The following is a 16,375-nucleotide window of genomic DNA, read 5'->3' as shown; positions in this document are numbered from 1 at the left end:
ACACAAGATTTGAGATGTTTTGAACTATTTAATACATTAAAATAATTATGATTAAAGCGTAATACTTTGTGTCATTTATATAATGTGAGAAATCACCGTGTCTCTCTGCTTTATGTCAGCATGGACTGGACTAAATGTTCGGACAGTTGGTTGGACAAAACATGCAATCGGAGGCTTCCCACTGGCCCCTGGGAAATGAGTTGTAACATTATACATATCAGTATTGAGTACGAGAAACCTATGTACAGCTTTAGGCTTTTCATTTTTTATTATTAAGGCCGTTGAAGCATAATAATAACAGACCAGCTTCCAATTATTTCATTATCGCCAGAACGACCCCATTAGCAGCCACTCGAGCGACAGCGTCCCATTTTCCCCATGTTCACCTCACAAACCCCCACCTGCTTCTTTGAAGATATATAGCAAGCCATACGCATGAATCACAGTCCCGCTCTGCACGCGGCACTTTGCCCTTGCTTAGGTGTTACTTCTCAAGCTCAAGGTCTAACAAACGGGTAATTATCACAAAGAGGATGATGGTAAAGGCTGATGGGTTTAGCTGGGGTGTGAGGAGGGTTAGTTAATTGTCAGACGTGGTGTCAGATTAATTATTTTTTGGATGAGTGGCAACAGACAGAGAGGTGTTGTGTGTGAAAATGTGTGAGGAAAAACACAATTAAAACACATCCACTGTTCCCAGCAAGGCAAATGAAAGTTGCCAAAGTGACAAACAGCGGCCTGCGGGTAGATCAGGACAGGATGCAGTAGATCTCTTTACACAGATCAATAAGTTCTGCAGACGCCACTGTCACAAGCCAGAGGCCGGTGCCAGCTTGTGTCCGAGTCTCCATCCTGCACTGTCCCCGTGACTCCCGCTTGCCTCCGGTGTAACTGCCTGCAGGGCTCGCCAAGGGGAGAAGAGCCCGCTCACAACAACAAAGCTTAGAGCGAGGACACTAACAGGCTCCCAGCTGAAGGATCTGAGCTTTGATCATGATTACAGATTGCTGTGGTTTGGGGCAGGTGTCTTCCTGACTCAGCGACACCCTGCTGAGATCCCATCAATAAGCAGGTGGGAAGGGTGACTGTTTGGATACTTCGCCTCGATGATAAGGCACCTATAAAGCTACATGATACCTCTGTACAAGCTGTCGGCTTTGAATTGTTGTTTTGTTCCTTTGCCTTCGAAGAAACAGGATGTCTGTGAAAACCCAGGGGAGCTTCAAACCGGATTTCGAAAGGAAACCTTTTTTAAATCTCTTGTCCAAAAAGAGTTCCTACGACCTACATACTTCCATTTTATGTAACGGTTTTTCTTCCTAAACTGCACTGTTTTATAAATTGGGCTCTTTTGACCACCTTATCCCCCCATCCCGTGTTTCAGCAGTGAAAACCATCTCAGCGACTACACTGAAAGTAACTGTAAAACACCTGTGCCTTGTTGGTTTGAAGTTTGGAGTGGCATATGTGTAGTATAAACGTGTCTTTCCAAAGTGAATGTACACTGTCGGGGGAAATCACGGACCAGTTGCCAGTAGCCGGCTGACAACTGCTCGGAAAAGAAAGGGCTCAGCTCCTCTCAAGTCTTTCTCTGTAATGATCTCTGGAGGATAGAGAACAAAGCTGTGGATTGACCAGTAACTATATAGTTGCCATTTTTTCTGTGGTATTCGCTTTTTCTTTGGAAAACAGGTGTGGAGAAGAGCCAGAGAGCGTGAGACTCACACCAACACATCAAAGCTACAAACCCTCAGGAATACAAGTCCTTTAAAATAATAAGTCATCTGAAACATTTGACATTTCATCCCATTTTCAGACTCTTTGCCTCAACTGTTTTTCCTGTTTGGTAAGTTCCTATGAACCTAGGGACAATAATACTTAACTCAGTTATGTGACTGCGAGGTGCTTTACAAACTCCGGACAAAACTGCATTTCACTGTTTCAAACAAGCAAACAAAAAAAAACAGTTCAGCTCAGGTAGTGCTCATTAACTTTATTTATTGCTAACAACATGTCAGGGTATATTCAATGCAGTAATAATTTGTTCTTTTCCAATCAAAAGAATAAAAGATGAGAAGCTTAAACATGTACACAGACAGTCAGAAACCTATTGGAGAACAGACAGAACAGATATTCCACTTGATTTCCATAAGGAGATGCAGCTTTTGTTATATATTCTGTTCCAAAAGTTAGTCTAATCAGGATCCACCAAGATGCATGAAGAAAAATCCTGAATCCACCCGGAAACACATTTCCAGCAGAGATCACATGCTTTTTAGGGTTTTCTGGCTTTTTGACAGGCAAAATAATGGATGACTCTTCAACTGCACCACCTTTAAGGCCAAATGCTCACAGAGCACCAGGCCCAGTGGAAGCTGAGATAATAATGGACAATTATTGTCCAATGTCCAGCAAAATGTTGCAGCCGTTTATATCTGATGTGCAGAATGGCAGATGTCAAACTCACCCACCAGGTCTGCCACCTCACACCACTGAGGCTATGCAGTTACAAAAGTGGGGGGAGAAGAATTTACATTATTGAGCAACATTTAACGTTGGAGCCGGTCGACTGGGGAAGAAAAGCATCAAATTAGTAACATCAAACCACAAATCAGATATCAAGCTGGCAATCCAAATTGTCCAACCTGTGCCTTGTCCACTCTGCTGTGTGACTGACGGTATGAACTATATTATCTGCAGGACTGAGTGCCAGGGACTTCTCAGCTTCTATTATCTCTCTCAGTGCACATGATGAGCCGTTTGGCATCCAGCATGAGTGAGGCTGAGTGCTCAAGTCTGTTCACCACACACACACACAGAAATCCCAACTCTAAAACCAAGTCTCCACCCTCAAACAGCCCTGTGAAGGGTTGCAAGGAAGTTAGAAGTGCCCACACTTTGTCAAAATGTCCTCAATTCAATAGTTTAAAAGTCTAGAGCGTACACACACACACACACTATCTCCAAATGTCAGGCGGTGAAGCACATCCCAGTCAGGCTGAAGCATGTTTAGCAGAACAGCTTTGGAGGACTTCAGTTCCTGATCCAGCAGCTCTCACCAAGAATCAGCAATCTTAGGAAAAATAACACTGACTTCTAAACCGCTTTAGTGTGTCAGAATAATTCGGCCAGCCGCAGAAACAATGTTGTTTTGACAAGCAATCAGCCGAACCTCCTCTTATTTGTGTAATTTCACCCTGAAATAACTTGTGTGTGTCGCCTTAAATCTGAAAAGAAATTTAGACATTATTTGCAATAATAAAGCTCTTCAGTTTTCATGCATTTAGATGTTTAAGCAGTGAGACGGGAGGCAGGAGGAGGCTGGAAAGAGAGTTGCCCTGAGGGGAATGTCAGCAAAGGACCAGCATTAGAGCAGAATTATCAGGACCGTCGTGACAGTGGCACATTCACTAATGATCAACTCTTTGCCTGCGGTGCAGGAGATAAATAGAAGTGAGTGATATCACTGATAGAAGAGCAGTGCGCTTCAGCTCCCAAGGGTTCGACATATACTGCTGACTCTGTAATTATAATCCCCCACATTTCTGCTTCCCCTTAACAGGTGACGCCCTAAGAGCTTGCTGGTTTCCATTTAATTTGTCCATGTAATGGCATTTATAAAAAGGGTGTGGGCGCTGTAATGACATTTATGTATTTCATAGAAAAATCTATATTTGTTCAGAACAGCTCAGACACTGCCAGAAAATAAAATTATTTGATCCCATTTTCACCTCTGAATGGCTTTTGATTATTTTGACTTATTCAGAATGAAAGTGACAGCAGCAAGAAGACGAATGGCGGTGGTCACAAATTTGCATTATCTCAGAGAAATTCACAGAAGACTGGTGTTTTTATTATTCTGGTAAGTCTATAAAGCCTACAATTAACTTATATTTGATCATTTGGATTCATCCACACGATCTCCTGCTTCAGACATCAACTCATGAGCCAAGAAATAGCTGGAGTATGGGGATTAAAAAGCCCTGGTTTCAGGCACAGTAGGACTTTAAATCAAACTCAGGAAAACTTTCCGTAATATTCTCATGTAATAGTAACTAGGGCCAGGTGGCTGTTGCTATGGGGATGCACAGCCGGGGAATGGGTGTAGTTGGCTTTTCAGGGCTGGAAGAACAACATTGTTGGGGAGGTGGGGTTGTGGGGGCTCAGACTGGACCAGACCCAGAATTAGAGCAGAGAGCAAAGTTACTGTGCTGGATCAAAGAGAGCCTTTGTTTCCCATGCTCCCACAACTCTCAGCTTTCGCCTTTTTTCACTTGAGTTTTCTGTGACATTTTGTTTCTGTTCGAGCCAAAAGAGCATAGACGTGAATCAAGCAATAAGCAAAAATGAAACAGAAAAGAGAATATGCGCATGAACAAGGAGGAGGTGGAGTTTCTTATAACAGGTGTGGTACCGCTGTCGATATCGTTCCCCCCTCCTACCACGCAGCCATTTGTAAACTTGTCAAAGCGAGTTCCTCTGTTTAGACTCTATCAAGAGTTTATTCCCCGCGTATTTATTGTAACAGTCATTTCTGCATGGCATTTAGTAAAAGCTTCCAAACCCCAGGCAGCTCCGTATGGTCCTTCCACTGTGCTGATTTTCACAGCCATCCTATTTTGGCCCTTAGCTCTTGCTGATCTTCATAAACACGTACAAATATGGGTAGAGCGTGTCTTCTGTCCTGTTTATAGCCGCCTCTTGCCCGCTCTGAGATGTAGCTGCCTTTGTGCATTCCAGAGACCTTGTGTTATGCTCTCAAAGAGCTGCATTTTAAACTCGGTGGCTGAAAATACATGCGGCCACTCCGTCTTATAGTGAACTGAATGGGCGGCCCATCTTGAGGCCTCTTATTTCTGAGAGCTTTTGTCTGCTGGCTAGATGGAGTAAAGTTTATGTCTTGCTTTTGTTGCTGTTTTTTTTTTTCCTCTTTCGGGTTCACAGGAAGGCCGGTCAACAAGGTGCCATTTAACTGTTGAGGCTCGACTACAGTCTGCTCAAGCAGGTAAAAAATAGCCTTTAGGAGCTGGGACTGATGATCAGCAAAATAATGGCCTGTTCGTTTCTTAATCTAAATGCAACTTGTAGCTTAACTTAGGCAGCAAACCACAGACTTCTTCAGGAATCTGGGTATTTCTCACAATGTTGACCCTCCCTCCTTTCTCCCCATGCCTACTTTGGTCTGCACCCCCTGCTACTGTGGAAACCAGATCCTATAATGGGAAGAGCCCACCCAACTGCTGCTGCCCAGCTGGAATGGGAGTCTGGGAAGCAAAGCAAAACTGCGGTCACACTGAGTCGCCTTCCACCCAAACACTAACCCCCCCCAGGTCTGTACAAGTACAGCCGTGGGCCACAAGTTGGATATCGTGTCCGTCTCATGGACTGAGGCATGCGGCACATTTACAGTGTTGTCATTTTATGATAATGACGGCAGTGACATTTTGCTTATTGCTGTGGCAAGGTGCCTTTGAAGCTGTGTATCTGTAAAAAAAAAAAAAGCCCACAATGCACATTTCAAATCAAATCAAATTTGATTTGATCACACACACACACAGGGATACAAGAAAAAAAACGTATTCACACCGTAGAAGACTATATGTCCCTTTCACAAATGCAACTATTGCCGCCAAGTGATTAGCCGACAGTAGACCACTCGTGACAGACAAATCCATGTGCACAGGAGACACCCCTGTCCTCCTCTGATCCGATCTGCAGCTGCTCTTTTATGCCACCTTCACCTGTCTTCACTGTGGAGCAGCAAGGTCACGTGTGTTTGAGTGACCCACTCCGCTCAGAGGCAAAGATTCTCTCCCAGAGCTGTACGCTGACCGTGATCAAATTCTGCCAGAGACAGAGGACACTCTTTTCCACTCTCTGTAGTCCCTAATGCTCTTCCTCTGCGTTCTGGGACCAGGAATAGTTGGATCAAATTAAATGAGTCAAAGTGGCGAAAAGGACAAAAATCACTTACTCCTCCAGTGGGTGCTCACTTTGCCTCTTTGGGATATGGCAGTTTGCAATTTAATGTATCTGTGGTTTGAGGGTAAAGAAACTAAAGACAGGCAATTATTGTGCACTCCTTTCCCTAAAATAGACTCGTCTCTTTGCTATCACATTCCCATTTTATTTGCAGATCTGTCTCCATACATCCAGCCCATATTCTATTTCCTCACTGACTTGCTATTTGACCTATGAGAAGGCAGCACAAAAGTAAAGTATTGACCCCATATGCCCCCTCACTAGAAAGAACAGGCTATAATTAACTGTAGTGTTAAAGGCACGGTGCCTCTGAGACACTGAAACAAGGTATGAATACTGAGCAAACTACTTCATCCCGTGGGGCTCAGACCCGATTCCTCCAATCCATGCTTATTCATTTATTCGGGGACTCACGGCCTCCGACTCCCTCAGAGGTGTCTCGGGTCAAATGTGAGCTTTTCATCTTCTTCATTCTTAATTAGACCCAACATGTGGGGAAGTTCAGGAAAACAGGTATGTTTTCTTTCCCGTGCTTGCTCCTTGCGCTTCTGTTGACACAAAGGTTTTATCCACTGCAGAAACAGCTCAAACTGCATGAAAAGAGGTGATTCTCGTGTTCCCACCTGTGACTAAATCATTGCACGCTGTAAATGCAGGCGAGGACACTGACACCAAACATGCCCTCTGAGATGTGTGTCACCAGTGATACGGGGAAGCGGGGCCTCTGCCATCTGTTAAGCATCTGTCTGAGCAGTGATTCATCCATTCACACATATTCACTGTCTGAACTGTCAGCGGGTAGAGAGATGATGCGTGCTAACAATAACTTTTCCTGGCAGTTCTGTTAAAGCAAGAGGGGAAGATCTAACAATTGCTATACATGTCTGTAAATGTCTGCTGTAGTCCGTCCACCACTTTGGTCCAGACAAAAAAAAACCTGAAACTAAGGGGTGGAATGATTTTATAAGTGAGCTGCCCAGAGGATGAATTCTAATCACGTTGGTGATCCTCTGCCATTTCCTTTAGTGCCAGAAATGTCTTCACATTCATGGGTTTGAGTAAAATGCCTCAATTTGATAAATTGCCATGACATTTGAGCCAAACTTTTATAGTAGAAATTAATAAGAACTTTGGTTCTACCCTGCCTTTTCACCCAATTACAAACATTATAACAGAACACAACACATAATTATGTATGTTTCCTGACATGTGTTGAATTTCATATATTTCATTGGGATGTTCTTTAGGAACATCACAATTTCGTATATTTAGGCGATTAAATGTCCACCTGAAATGTGGATTCCAACCATTTTTAAAAGTCTGAACTCTTGATGTAAGACATTACTGTAAAGGCCAGGATGTCCTCTGCACAGGGCTACAGTTTTTAACAAGGTCTATGGCTAATATGGATCAGTTCGGGGTATCGGACTAACACACTAAACTGCTATGGTGAACATAGCCTGCCAAAAATCACACCTGCTAAGCATCAGCGTCTAAGCATGGCCGTCACGATCAACTTAGTATGTTGATGATAGCAATTTATAGAAGCTGTGGCTCAGAATAGAGTCTGAATATTCAGCCAGTCTATAAAATGGAAAAAGCAAATGTGTTCTGTCCAATAAATGGCCCTAAACCAAAAGAGTTTAAAATGCAATTTAGATTGCAGCGGCCAGTAAATGTTTGACATTTTTTGCTGGCAAACTAATAACAAATGATGCTTTAATTAACTTAATGATTACCAAGATTGTCACTGATTCATTTCTGTAAATCATTTAATCAGCTAACTGTTTCAGCACCACCAAATATATGTCCTGTCAGGCTCCCGTCCTCTCGGTTCGTGTAGCTCCCAGACATGACGGCAGACACTTTTTTTCTGAAACACTTTTGCTTCCAGTGACAATAACGACCCGATATACAGCACGGCTGCTACCATGGCAGTGAAAACAATGACTTAACAGAAGAACAGGCTGAAATAACCCTCCTGTCTATGCTTTGGTCCCCCAGACTTCCTGTTTGAGAAAACTAAATCCCTGTTGATGCTGGGCTTTTCCTGTTTCTCTCCGTTTCTGTCTCACTGTTTTTCTTTTTTTCCTTTTTTTAAATCTGTTCTCTTTTTCTGTCTTTCTGTCTGAGCCCAGGTCTGCTCTTTGGGTCACTGGGTACTGGCCCAATGTTTTTTTTTTTTTTCCTTTTCTCTTCTTTCTGCTTTCAGCAGACTGCAATGTGAACAGCCACTGTGAGGAGGAGGAGGAGGAGAATTAGGGGACGAGATGGAGAAGGGGAGGGGAAGGATATATGGGGGTGGACAGAAAGCAGAATGAGGGGAAAAGCGAAACAAGTCTGAAACAGAGCATTAAAGACTGAGAGCAGTGGAAATAATACCGAAGTAACCTGAAAGGCGAAGGGCAGAAGAAGAAAAGTGAGTTCATGCTGAGAAGGAGCGAAGGGTGAAGGAGAAACGTGTTGAAGAAATTGGACTGCCTATTGGGAACAGGAAACGCTTCTTCCGCTCCTTCTCTTTTCACCCTTGTGGTGGCGTTAGTGATGGATTCAGGGAAACTACATGTGGAGTAGGAGAAGCCGTCGGACTGCACAAGCGCATTACAGTGTTGCAAGAGTGGTCTGCACTTTAGGTAATCAATCAACTCAGGGGATGAGACATCCACTTCATAACCATCAGTGGCCACAAACACAACTAATGCACAGTAAGACAGCATCCTAAAAACCATACCAGTAGGAGCTATTCAGTGGTGGACAGGCCTGGCTTTCCACTCGTAAACATATGGGCCGATCCCATCTCAGAGCCTACACAAAAGACAAGACAGCGTTGTCCATCATCGCTTCAAACTGGCAGGCCCATGAGGAGGAAGAATTACAGACAGAGTTTTGTAACAAAAGGATAAGATGGCACGTCAGGGCATATTTACCCATCATCCCGGAAATGTCTCGCAGCCCGACAGCATTGAACAATGCTCAGCTCCTCCTCCCAAAGTCGTCCTCGCATGGACGTGGTTTCATTTTGTTGAACCTCTTGAAAATGAGTGCTGGTTGTGAGAGGGGAGTGGAAGCACACGCTCTCGCTCTGGGACTGGAGGGGATCCAGCTGGCAAGAACTTACAAAGCCGACACAAGGACAAAGCTCCTGGCTGTGCTGGTATGGCTCTCAAACAGGACAACACACTCCGGTGCCAAACAGCCTGTGGCTACATTATGGAAGCCATAACGGCAGCCCATCTGTAATTTATTTACATGTCTTTAAATTTATCGCTTATGCTCATGCCCTTGATATGCACTTTGTGCTACAGTGGTAAATCAGATACATGTAGTAAACTTGATATCATCTGGCCTGGGCAACACATGACCTGGATACTATATGACATCTCGTGTGATACAATAGACAAAGAAAGAGAGGCTAACTTATCTGAAATAGACCCAGAGATTAATGCGTTTCATGTGTGCATCTTCTCCGAGGCGTCATATTGTTCCTCTGCTGACATCCCACACCAGTCTGGGCAAATGGGACGCTGGCACAAAGCTGTAAACAGAGCCAATCAACCAGGAAAGGAAATGGAGAAGCCTTCCCAGAAGGCAACACGGCCAGTTGTTTGCTATTTCAGGTCAACTGCAGTTTTAGCAAGAGGCTGTTCGGGGAAGTGTTCAACCAGCGCAGCCGACGCGCCAGTGGACACTGCAGAGGCTGGAGCCAGTGCATCACACTGTGCCCACCCCCCACCCTTTAGATCAGACAAACCAGCCTAATAAAAAAAGTTTCAGATCCGGGTTCTGGTCGTCAAAGATAAACGTTTGCATCAAATACATTACAGGTTTGTCATTTCACTGTGAAAGCGCTCCGAGGGGAGTGTCAGAAACCAGAGATGTATGTGAAAACCAACATTTTCTGATGTCATTTCATCAAAGACCAGACAGAACCCAGGGTAATAATGTGATAGACGTCAAATGTCTCTAATCAATAATTAACACTTTTAAACCGTCCTGCAGAGATGCTTCTCTGTACATCAATGACAGACAAACTAAGTCTGTGGATTCCCCACTGGACTTCCCTTATAGCAGCAATATGCTCCTCAGAGGACTGCACCTCCTCCAAAACAGCAGCAACTCATATGAAGTCCTCTGCTTCTATCCTATATACTTTCCCACCAAACCCATGAAAAAGGCCAAGCGCAGCCTGTCATACATCACATTGTTTGTCTTGTTCCATCTCAAGGACACATCAATTTCTCACTAAAGTATAGCCTATATACCCTGGCCTCGAGTAACTGCTGTATATCTTTTGACAATTTCTTCAAGAGATGAAAGTATTTCAATCCAGCCGAAACTCTCCCCTGTTCAAAGCAATTTTCTGAGGTGTTTTGGAAGAACACTTCATCCTTCTTTTGGCTTTAAATCAAATCAGCCATTAGGATCTTTTTTTTGGGGGGGGGGGGGAAATCACAAATGTTTCGTGCCACGGGGAATATTCTCACGTAACACATTTGCATTTCATGTTACTAAATGGACAAAAACTTTCAGTTCCATCCAGTGTTTTTGGCCATTAAATACAACTCACTCCAAACAATTTTCCAGCTTTTATTTATTACACCTACACAACATAAAAGCTTCAGGCTTGTCCCTTTCAGGGGTCGCCACATCCAGACGTGGCCTTGCTGAGTGTGGGGGGGGGGGGGCACACCTGGGGAGGGGCACACCTGGGGAGGGATTCAAACCCACAACCTTCTGCATCCCAACCCAATGACCTACCACTGGGCCACCAGGCCCCCATTTATTACACCTACACAACAAAAAGCTATTTCTGAAATGTAGCAGCACTTTTGTTGGTGAAAAGTGTCTTTTCCTATGTTGAAGACAATATAAATTAGTTTTCATAATAAGAAAGTGCCAGGGAATTTGTCAGGTGGGAAAAAAGTAAATGAAACAACTTTGGCATCTTCACATTGTTTTATTGCCAGATTTTAAATGGTTTTTAGATTTCACTTTTAAGCTATGGTTGGACTTGGCAGCTGGCAGAATCACAAGCCTATTAATCCCTTTAAATCCAGTCGCACAGTGCATGAATTAGACTGTCTCAGACAAAGACATGAGATCTGAGACAAAATCCTGATGTCTGAGCCATCTCGGTGCACAAGGCCATCCCTGAAATCGGTAAGTTCGGTCAGGTCAGGCAGGCATCCTGAGCCAAGTGCTGAGCCCTTCAGACATGTGCAGATTTTAAACATATTTGAAGTGTTTCAGCAGAGAATCTACAGCACTTTTGTAGCATGAGAATATGATATAAAGCAGGAAAAATCCACAAAGAAACCTAAGCAGTTTTTCCTGACCACAAAATATCTGCAATAAGAACATCAGACAGTACATAATGGTGTAGCTTTCCTTGCAGGCCATTTTTTTGTCTGAGTTCCCACATAGTCAAACTGCTATGACCAAGTCTTTCTCAAGCTTTAACAGCATCTGGGATATCTCAGTCCAACCCATAAGCATTGCATCAATCTCACTTTCAAAAGCCTCCACCAATCAGACATAGTATGACTAAGAAGAAAAACAGAAAAAAAAGAAAGAAAAAAAAAGTCATTTAAAAAATGCCACAGTGAGCTCCCAGCCTCCTATTACTTCTCTTAATATTTCATTGGCGATGACACAGGTCAGTCATCCAATCACAGAGCTTGTCAAAATGTCAGTCATGAAGCAATCAAATGGCAAACAAATCTATCTGTCAGGTACAGAGAGGAAATAGATGAAATTAAAGAGGTCAAAAAGCATAAATCAAGTGTGTGAAAAACATTTTACAAAAAAAAATGTTATACAGTTTTCTATCAACTGTATGTAGCTTTATTCGGGGAACCCAAAAAAAAAATACAAGGCGCAGCTCTGCAGGAGGAGAATCAAAATCCCTAACAACCAAATCCAAGTCAAGAATCTTTTAATGTCTGAACCTCTCGTCTGTGCCACAGCCGCTTCGGGTCCACACCACTGCATAGCTAAGACAAGAAACTACAGTGAAGGAAGTTGTTTAATGTAAGCAGCACAGCAATCTCAGGCCTTTGATTTATGAGCCAGAACAGTCTCATACTCTCAGACTCTCAGACTCTAACTCTCTGGCCTTTGGAGGAAATCTGGGCCTTTGCCATTAGCAATTAACCAGCTCTGGAACAACACGCTCACGGAGGGAAAAAAAAAAAAAGAGCATCATTATAAGAGGCAACAACAACATTAGAAACAATAATAGCTGTTGTAAAAAGTTATTCTTACAGTCTGGGCTGGAGCTAATGAGATAAGCCACCGATAAATCCTTTTAGCTCTAATCTATTTCATGGGATTGAGCTAAATTTCAGGACAATATAAAGTGGATGTTTTACTTGTAGCTTCTCTCTTAAGACACTCTTCATTAGTGGAAAATAGGGGCAGAGGAGAAACAAAAGGAGGACGAAACCAGCGTCATACGGTGAACCGGAAGGCTTCTTTTGCATCTGGAGAATTTGCATGCGTTGCCTCACCAACCGTTCGCCTCATTTACTTTCACGCCCTGTTCCTGCTAATCGCTGAGATTTGATCACATCTCTGGGCACACATTTCAGTTTCCCCCTGCAGATCTTTATTTCACAGCAAGGTTCTCAGTTAATAAGAAGTAAATGCTGGATGTTTCAATCATCTGGGTTTTTTTTCTTCTTCTTCTTCTTCTTCTTCCTCTTTCTCCCACCTCCCCCTGCCTGCCTTGACATTTCTAAACTCTTCATAAGCGATAGAAGACAATACAGCGAGCGGAGCACTGAGCTTCCAAATTGTGCCACTTCCAATTAGCCCTTCTGAGACACCTCTGCCCTTTGACTCACCAGCATTCAAGTTAAAAGATCTGAGCATCGCCACTTGTAATGCACTCCTCAATCCTTCACTCTCCCTCCATCTAAATTCACGTGTGTCTGGATTTGTGAGTCTACGAAAGAGAAAAATCGCCGAAAAAGACAGACAGGGATGTTTTAATCCTATAACCAAAAATAGCAGCTTGCTGTAATGCTCTATGCATGAGGTTGCTGTGAGCTTAAAAGGAGCTCTCCTTACATAAAAGTGCACATTTTTGAAAGAACCAACCAGCCTTCACCTGAATCATCCTCCATATTATACATCATTAATTCTGATGTTCCTAAGTAGCTAAGCCTTTTAGAACTAGGACATGGTGCGTTGTGGTGGTCCTCTGTAGATTTATCCTTCTGAAAAACCTGGCAGCTTTGTCAAATCTGCCTGCAACCTGCTTTTCTGTCACATCACTTTTTAAAGCCAAACTGAAGTGATGGGGGATTGCACATAGCAGCATGGCGAGCCACAGTATGCGAGCAAATGTTTTTGAGTTAATGAGAGGACTGGAGCGCCACAGCATCTTAAACTAGGGCAAAGAAACTCGCAGCTTCAATGGGAGCTTTCCCACAGACCTCACATCCCGGGAGAACACGTGCAAAAACCAACAGTACACATAAACAAAGCTGGTGCTGTGCAGATCTGTGTCCACTTACGGTAATCAAACAAACAAAGAAGGAGACATTTTTATGGTAAGAGCTGCAGGGTGGTTAGGGCTGTTTTTGCAAGGAAAAAGAAAAGGGTGTGGGTCTCTTCTCAATATTAAGGGGTGCATTCTGGATCAAACCCAAAGTAGAAAATCACACGGATGTATTTCAAGCATGCTTGTAGGTCGAATGAAGCACAGTTTTACACCATTTCAAAACTGAAAAACAAAGGGTATGAATTGATGCCAAAAGTCTGCTGCACATACTAAGGGAGCAAGAGTAAGGAAAATTACTAGTCAGAGTAAAATACCGAAATGTATGATGAAACTCTGCTATGAAGAGTTTTTCCATCAAATTACATGTTTCTACAGATTTACAATACGTGAGCCCAGTTGAAGCCCTTTCAAATGGGACCAAAGCCTTCCACTAAAACGTGCCCAAAACGAGCAGCTGCTTTGCAACTGCAGACAGGAGTTACATTGAAAAAAAAAGGTGCAAACTGAGCTGAAGTCATTAAGTGAGTAACATGACCAACATCTCACAGGGACTTTTCATTTCCTGTTCAGCATCTGCTGAAGCTATGGTTTTGCCTGGGTCGGCAGAAGGGTTGTTGGTTAGGAAAATTGGACCGAGATAAAACTGTCATGTTAATCATGATTCTATGCCTCTTCATTTCCTCACCAACTGATTTTGTTTGGTGAACAATGCCTCTGTTGGGCACGAGCAAATCCAATTTGATGAGAAGTTAATTACATCAATTACAACCTCCCAGATCTCTATAAGCTCCAATGTCTTACTTAAAGAGAAACTGCAGTCTTTTGGTGCAAAGCAATGCATGAAAAATATGTCATCTGCCGGGTTCATAATTAGTACTGTACACCCTCAGCCAGATGAAAACTGCCCACTGACTACTCTGTGAAGGTTGGGTAAGGGCTGGACGGAAGTACAAAAATATACAGAACCACAGAAAGACGTAAACATACCTCCAACAAACTGAATACCGCCGGCCACCCGACCGATAGTACGCGAGATGAGGTCAGAGATGCAGCAGCCCATGAGAGCTGTGAGTGCCACCAGCAGGAGGAGGCCACATCCCACGCCCGTCACCACCGTGCAGATCCTCCACTCCAGGCTGGGGATGCCGTGGAAGGAGGCGTAGCGTCCACACTGCTCCAGCATCACCGTGGCCTGCCTCTCCTCATCCCGCACTGGGTAGGAGCAGCGCCGAAACGTGCCAAAGGACACAGGCTTATCCATCTGTGTCCCCAGCAGCCAGTAGGGCATGAAGAAGCCAACACAGGAGGCAGCAGCACACAGCAGGGATAGCAGGGCCCAGATAACACCCGTACATGTCAGACTAGACGCCATGGTAAACAGTCTGCGAATGGTTTACACAGTCACTGAACTAACAGCAGTTATATGAGCAGTTGCTGTGGTGTGGGGAGCCTTGCAGCGAGCATTTAACACTAGGAGTCTTCACCTTCTCAGTGACTCCGGGTCCCTGTCAAGAGGAGAACAAACATCCGGACTGAGCAATGACAGAAAAATCATGGAGTCACATGGAAAAAAACAGTTTTAACATGGAAACCAGAAACCATGTGTCCCAGATTTTATATACGCAGACTAGTATGGCTTTATGTAGTTTTGTATGTGATACTGTAGGTGATTAGTTAAACTGGGTTGTCTGTAAAGTCCTTTATGACTCAAAGGACACAGTAACACATAAACGGACATAATAAACCAAACAAGGCTTAGTAATAGCAACTGTTAATCAATACAGATTCCATATACTGTTGATGAACATATAGTAAAACAATAATCGGGGCCAGTAAACAACCAATTCAATGTTTATAATACGCCCTGGACAAAAAATATTCTGCCTCTTGTTCATTTCTTTGAGTGAATTCCCATTGTCATCATACAGGAGTGTTAATAATAGGATAATCTTAGTTACTGTATTAGTTCCCAATGTTCAGCATCCTTGAGGCGCCGATGAAAATACATAATAACAACTATCACAACAGGTAGCCTATTATTTTAACTTCGGGCAATAAGTATAGGTACTGAGAATTTCGTTGCATTTCGAAATCAACGTCACCTCTTCTACAAAACTGCAAATATCCTTTGCTATTATAAACGTTAGAATGATATAAGGCACATCACTGCAAAACGACAAGCATTAACGTTTAGCCTATGGCAAGCGTTGGTACTATATTCTAATATGAGCCTTTATGAAACACCCAAGTGACATAAAATCAATTCAAAGTGGATTTTTAGTTCAGGAAAAAGTCTATAAGTTCCGGCAGAAAAACCACTACATACTATATACTGATTTTTCTTTAGGGGTGACCCCGAAGAGCGGGCTGCGTTATCGCAGAGCTCACACTGTCGGAATGTGAAAAATGAAAAAAACAAGGCAAAGAAATGGAAAATGACTGAGGACGCTTACATGCTGGCAGACCTCCGGAATAAGGTGCGCTCCGTGGACACTCGGAGCTTATTTCCATTTGCGCACTCCAGCTGTGTGCGCGAGTCTCCGAGCAAACTTTTCCCCGGTCGAGGAAGAGAGATAAGAAATGCGTTCGACCTATGGATGTAAATCCTGAAAAAAGAAAGTGACTGCAGAGTCCGTCAAAAATCACTTTCTCCTCATTAATATATTTGAGCGAGGCGATGATCAACTATTCGCCCCTGTGAGGTGCCGAAACGCGCGGCGCTGAATGACTGGCCCCGTTTCCACATTCCTGCTCCGAGAGACTGAGAGGGAGAGAGGGGGCGAGTCCATGAAACACTCCCGGGAGGTGACCATCAATCACACCAATCCCCACCCAGGGGCTGGGCTCACCGCTACTATCATTGCCTACATGCTGCTGATGCATTTA

General features: G+C 43.5%; 1 protein-coding gene across 2 annotated transcripts in view; it reads right to left on the bottom strand.

Moving 5' to 3' along the window:
* Positions 1 to 16,268, bottom strand: part of LOC137129038 (lipoma HMGIC fusion partner-like) — a 41,296-nt gene extending 25,028 nt beyond the window's left edge. Inside the window, exons 1-2 of one of the 2 annotated variants that reach the window (XM_067507836.1) lie at positions 15,955 to 16,268; positions 14,477 to 14,994 (exon numbers count right to left, since the gene is read on the bottom strand). In XM_067507836.1, the coding sequence (XP_067363937.1) occupies positions 14,477 to 14,861 (385 nt within the window). In that variant the 5' untranslated portion in view covers positions 14,862 to 14,994; positions 15,955 to 16,268. Of the gene's footprint in view, positions 1 to 14,476; positions 14,995 to 15,942 lie in introns of both variants that reach the window. The other variant, XM_067507835.1, reaches the window with a different exon arrangement.
* Between the last annotated feature and the right edge of the window lie 107 nt (positions 16,269 to 16,375).

The sequence above is a fragment of the Channa argus genome, chromosome 6 (genome assembly GCF_033026475.1).
Source record: "Channa argus isolate prfri chromosome 6, Channa argus male v1.0, whole genome shotgun sequence".
Lineage (NCBI taxonomy): Eukaryota > Metazoa > Chordata > Actinopteri > Anabantiformes > Channidae > Channa > Channa argus.
The sequence above is the reverse complement of the archived record's forward strand: the minus strand, read 5'-3'. Positions and strand labels throughout refer to the sequence as shown.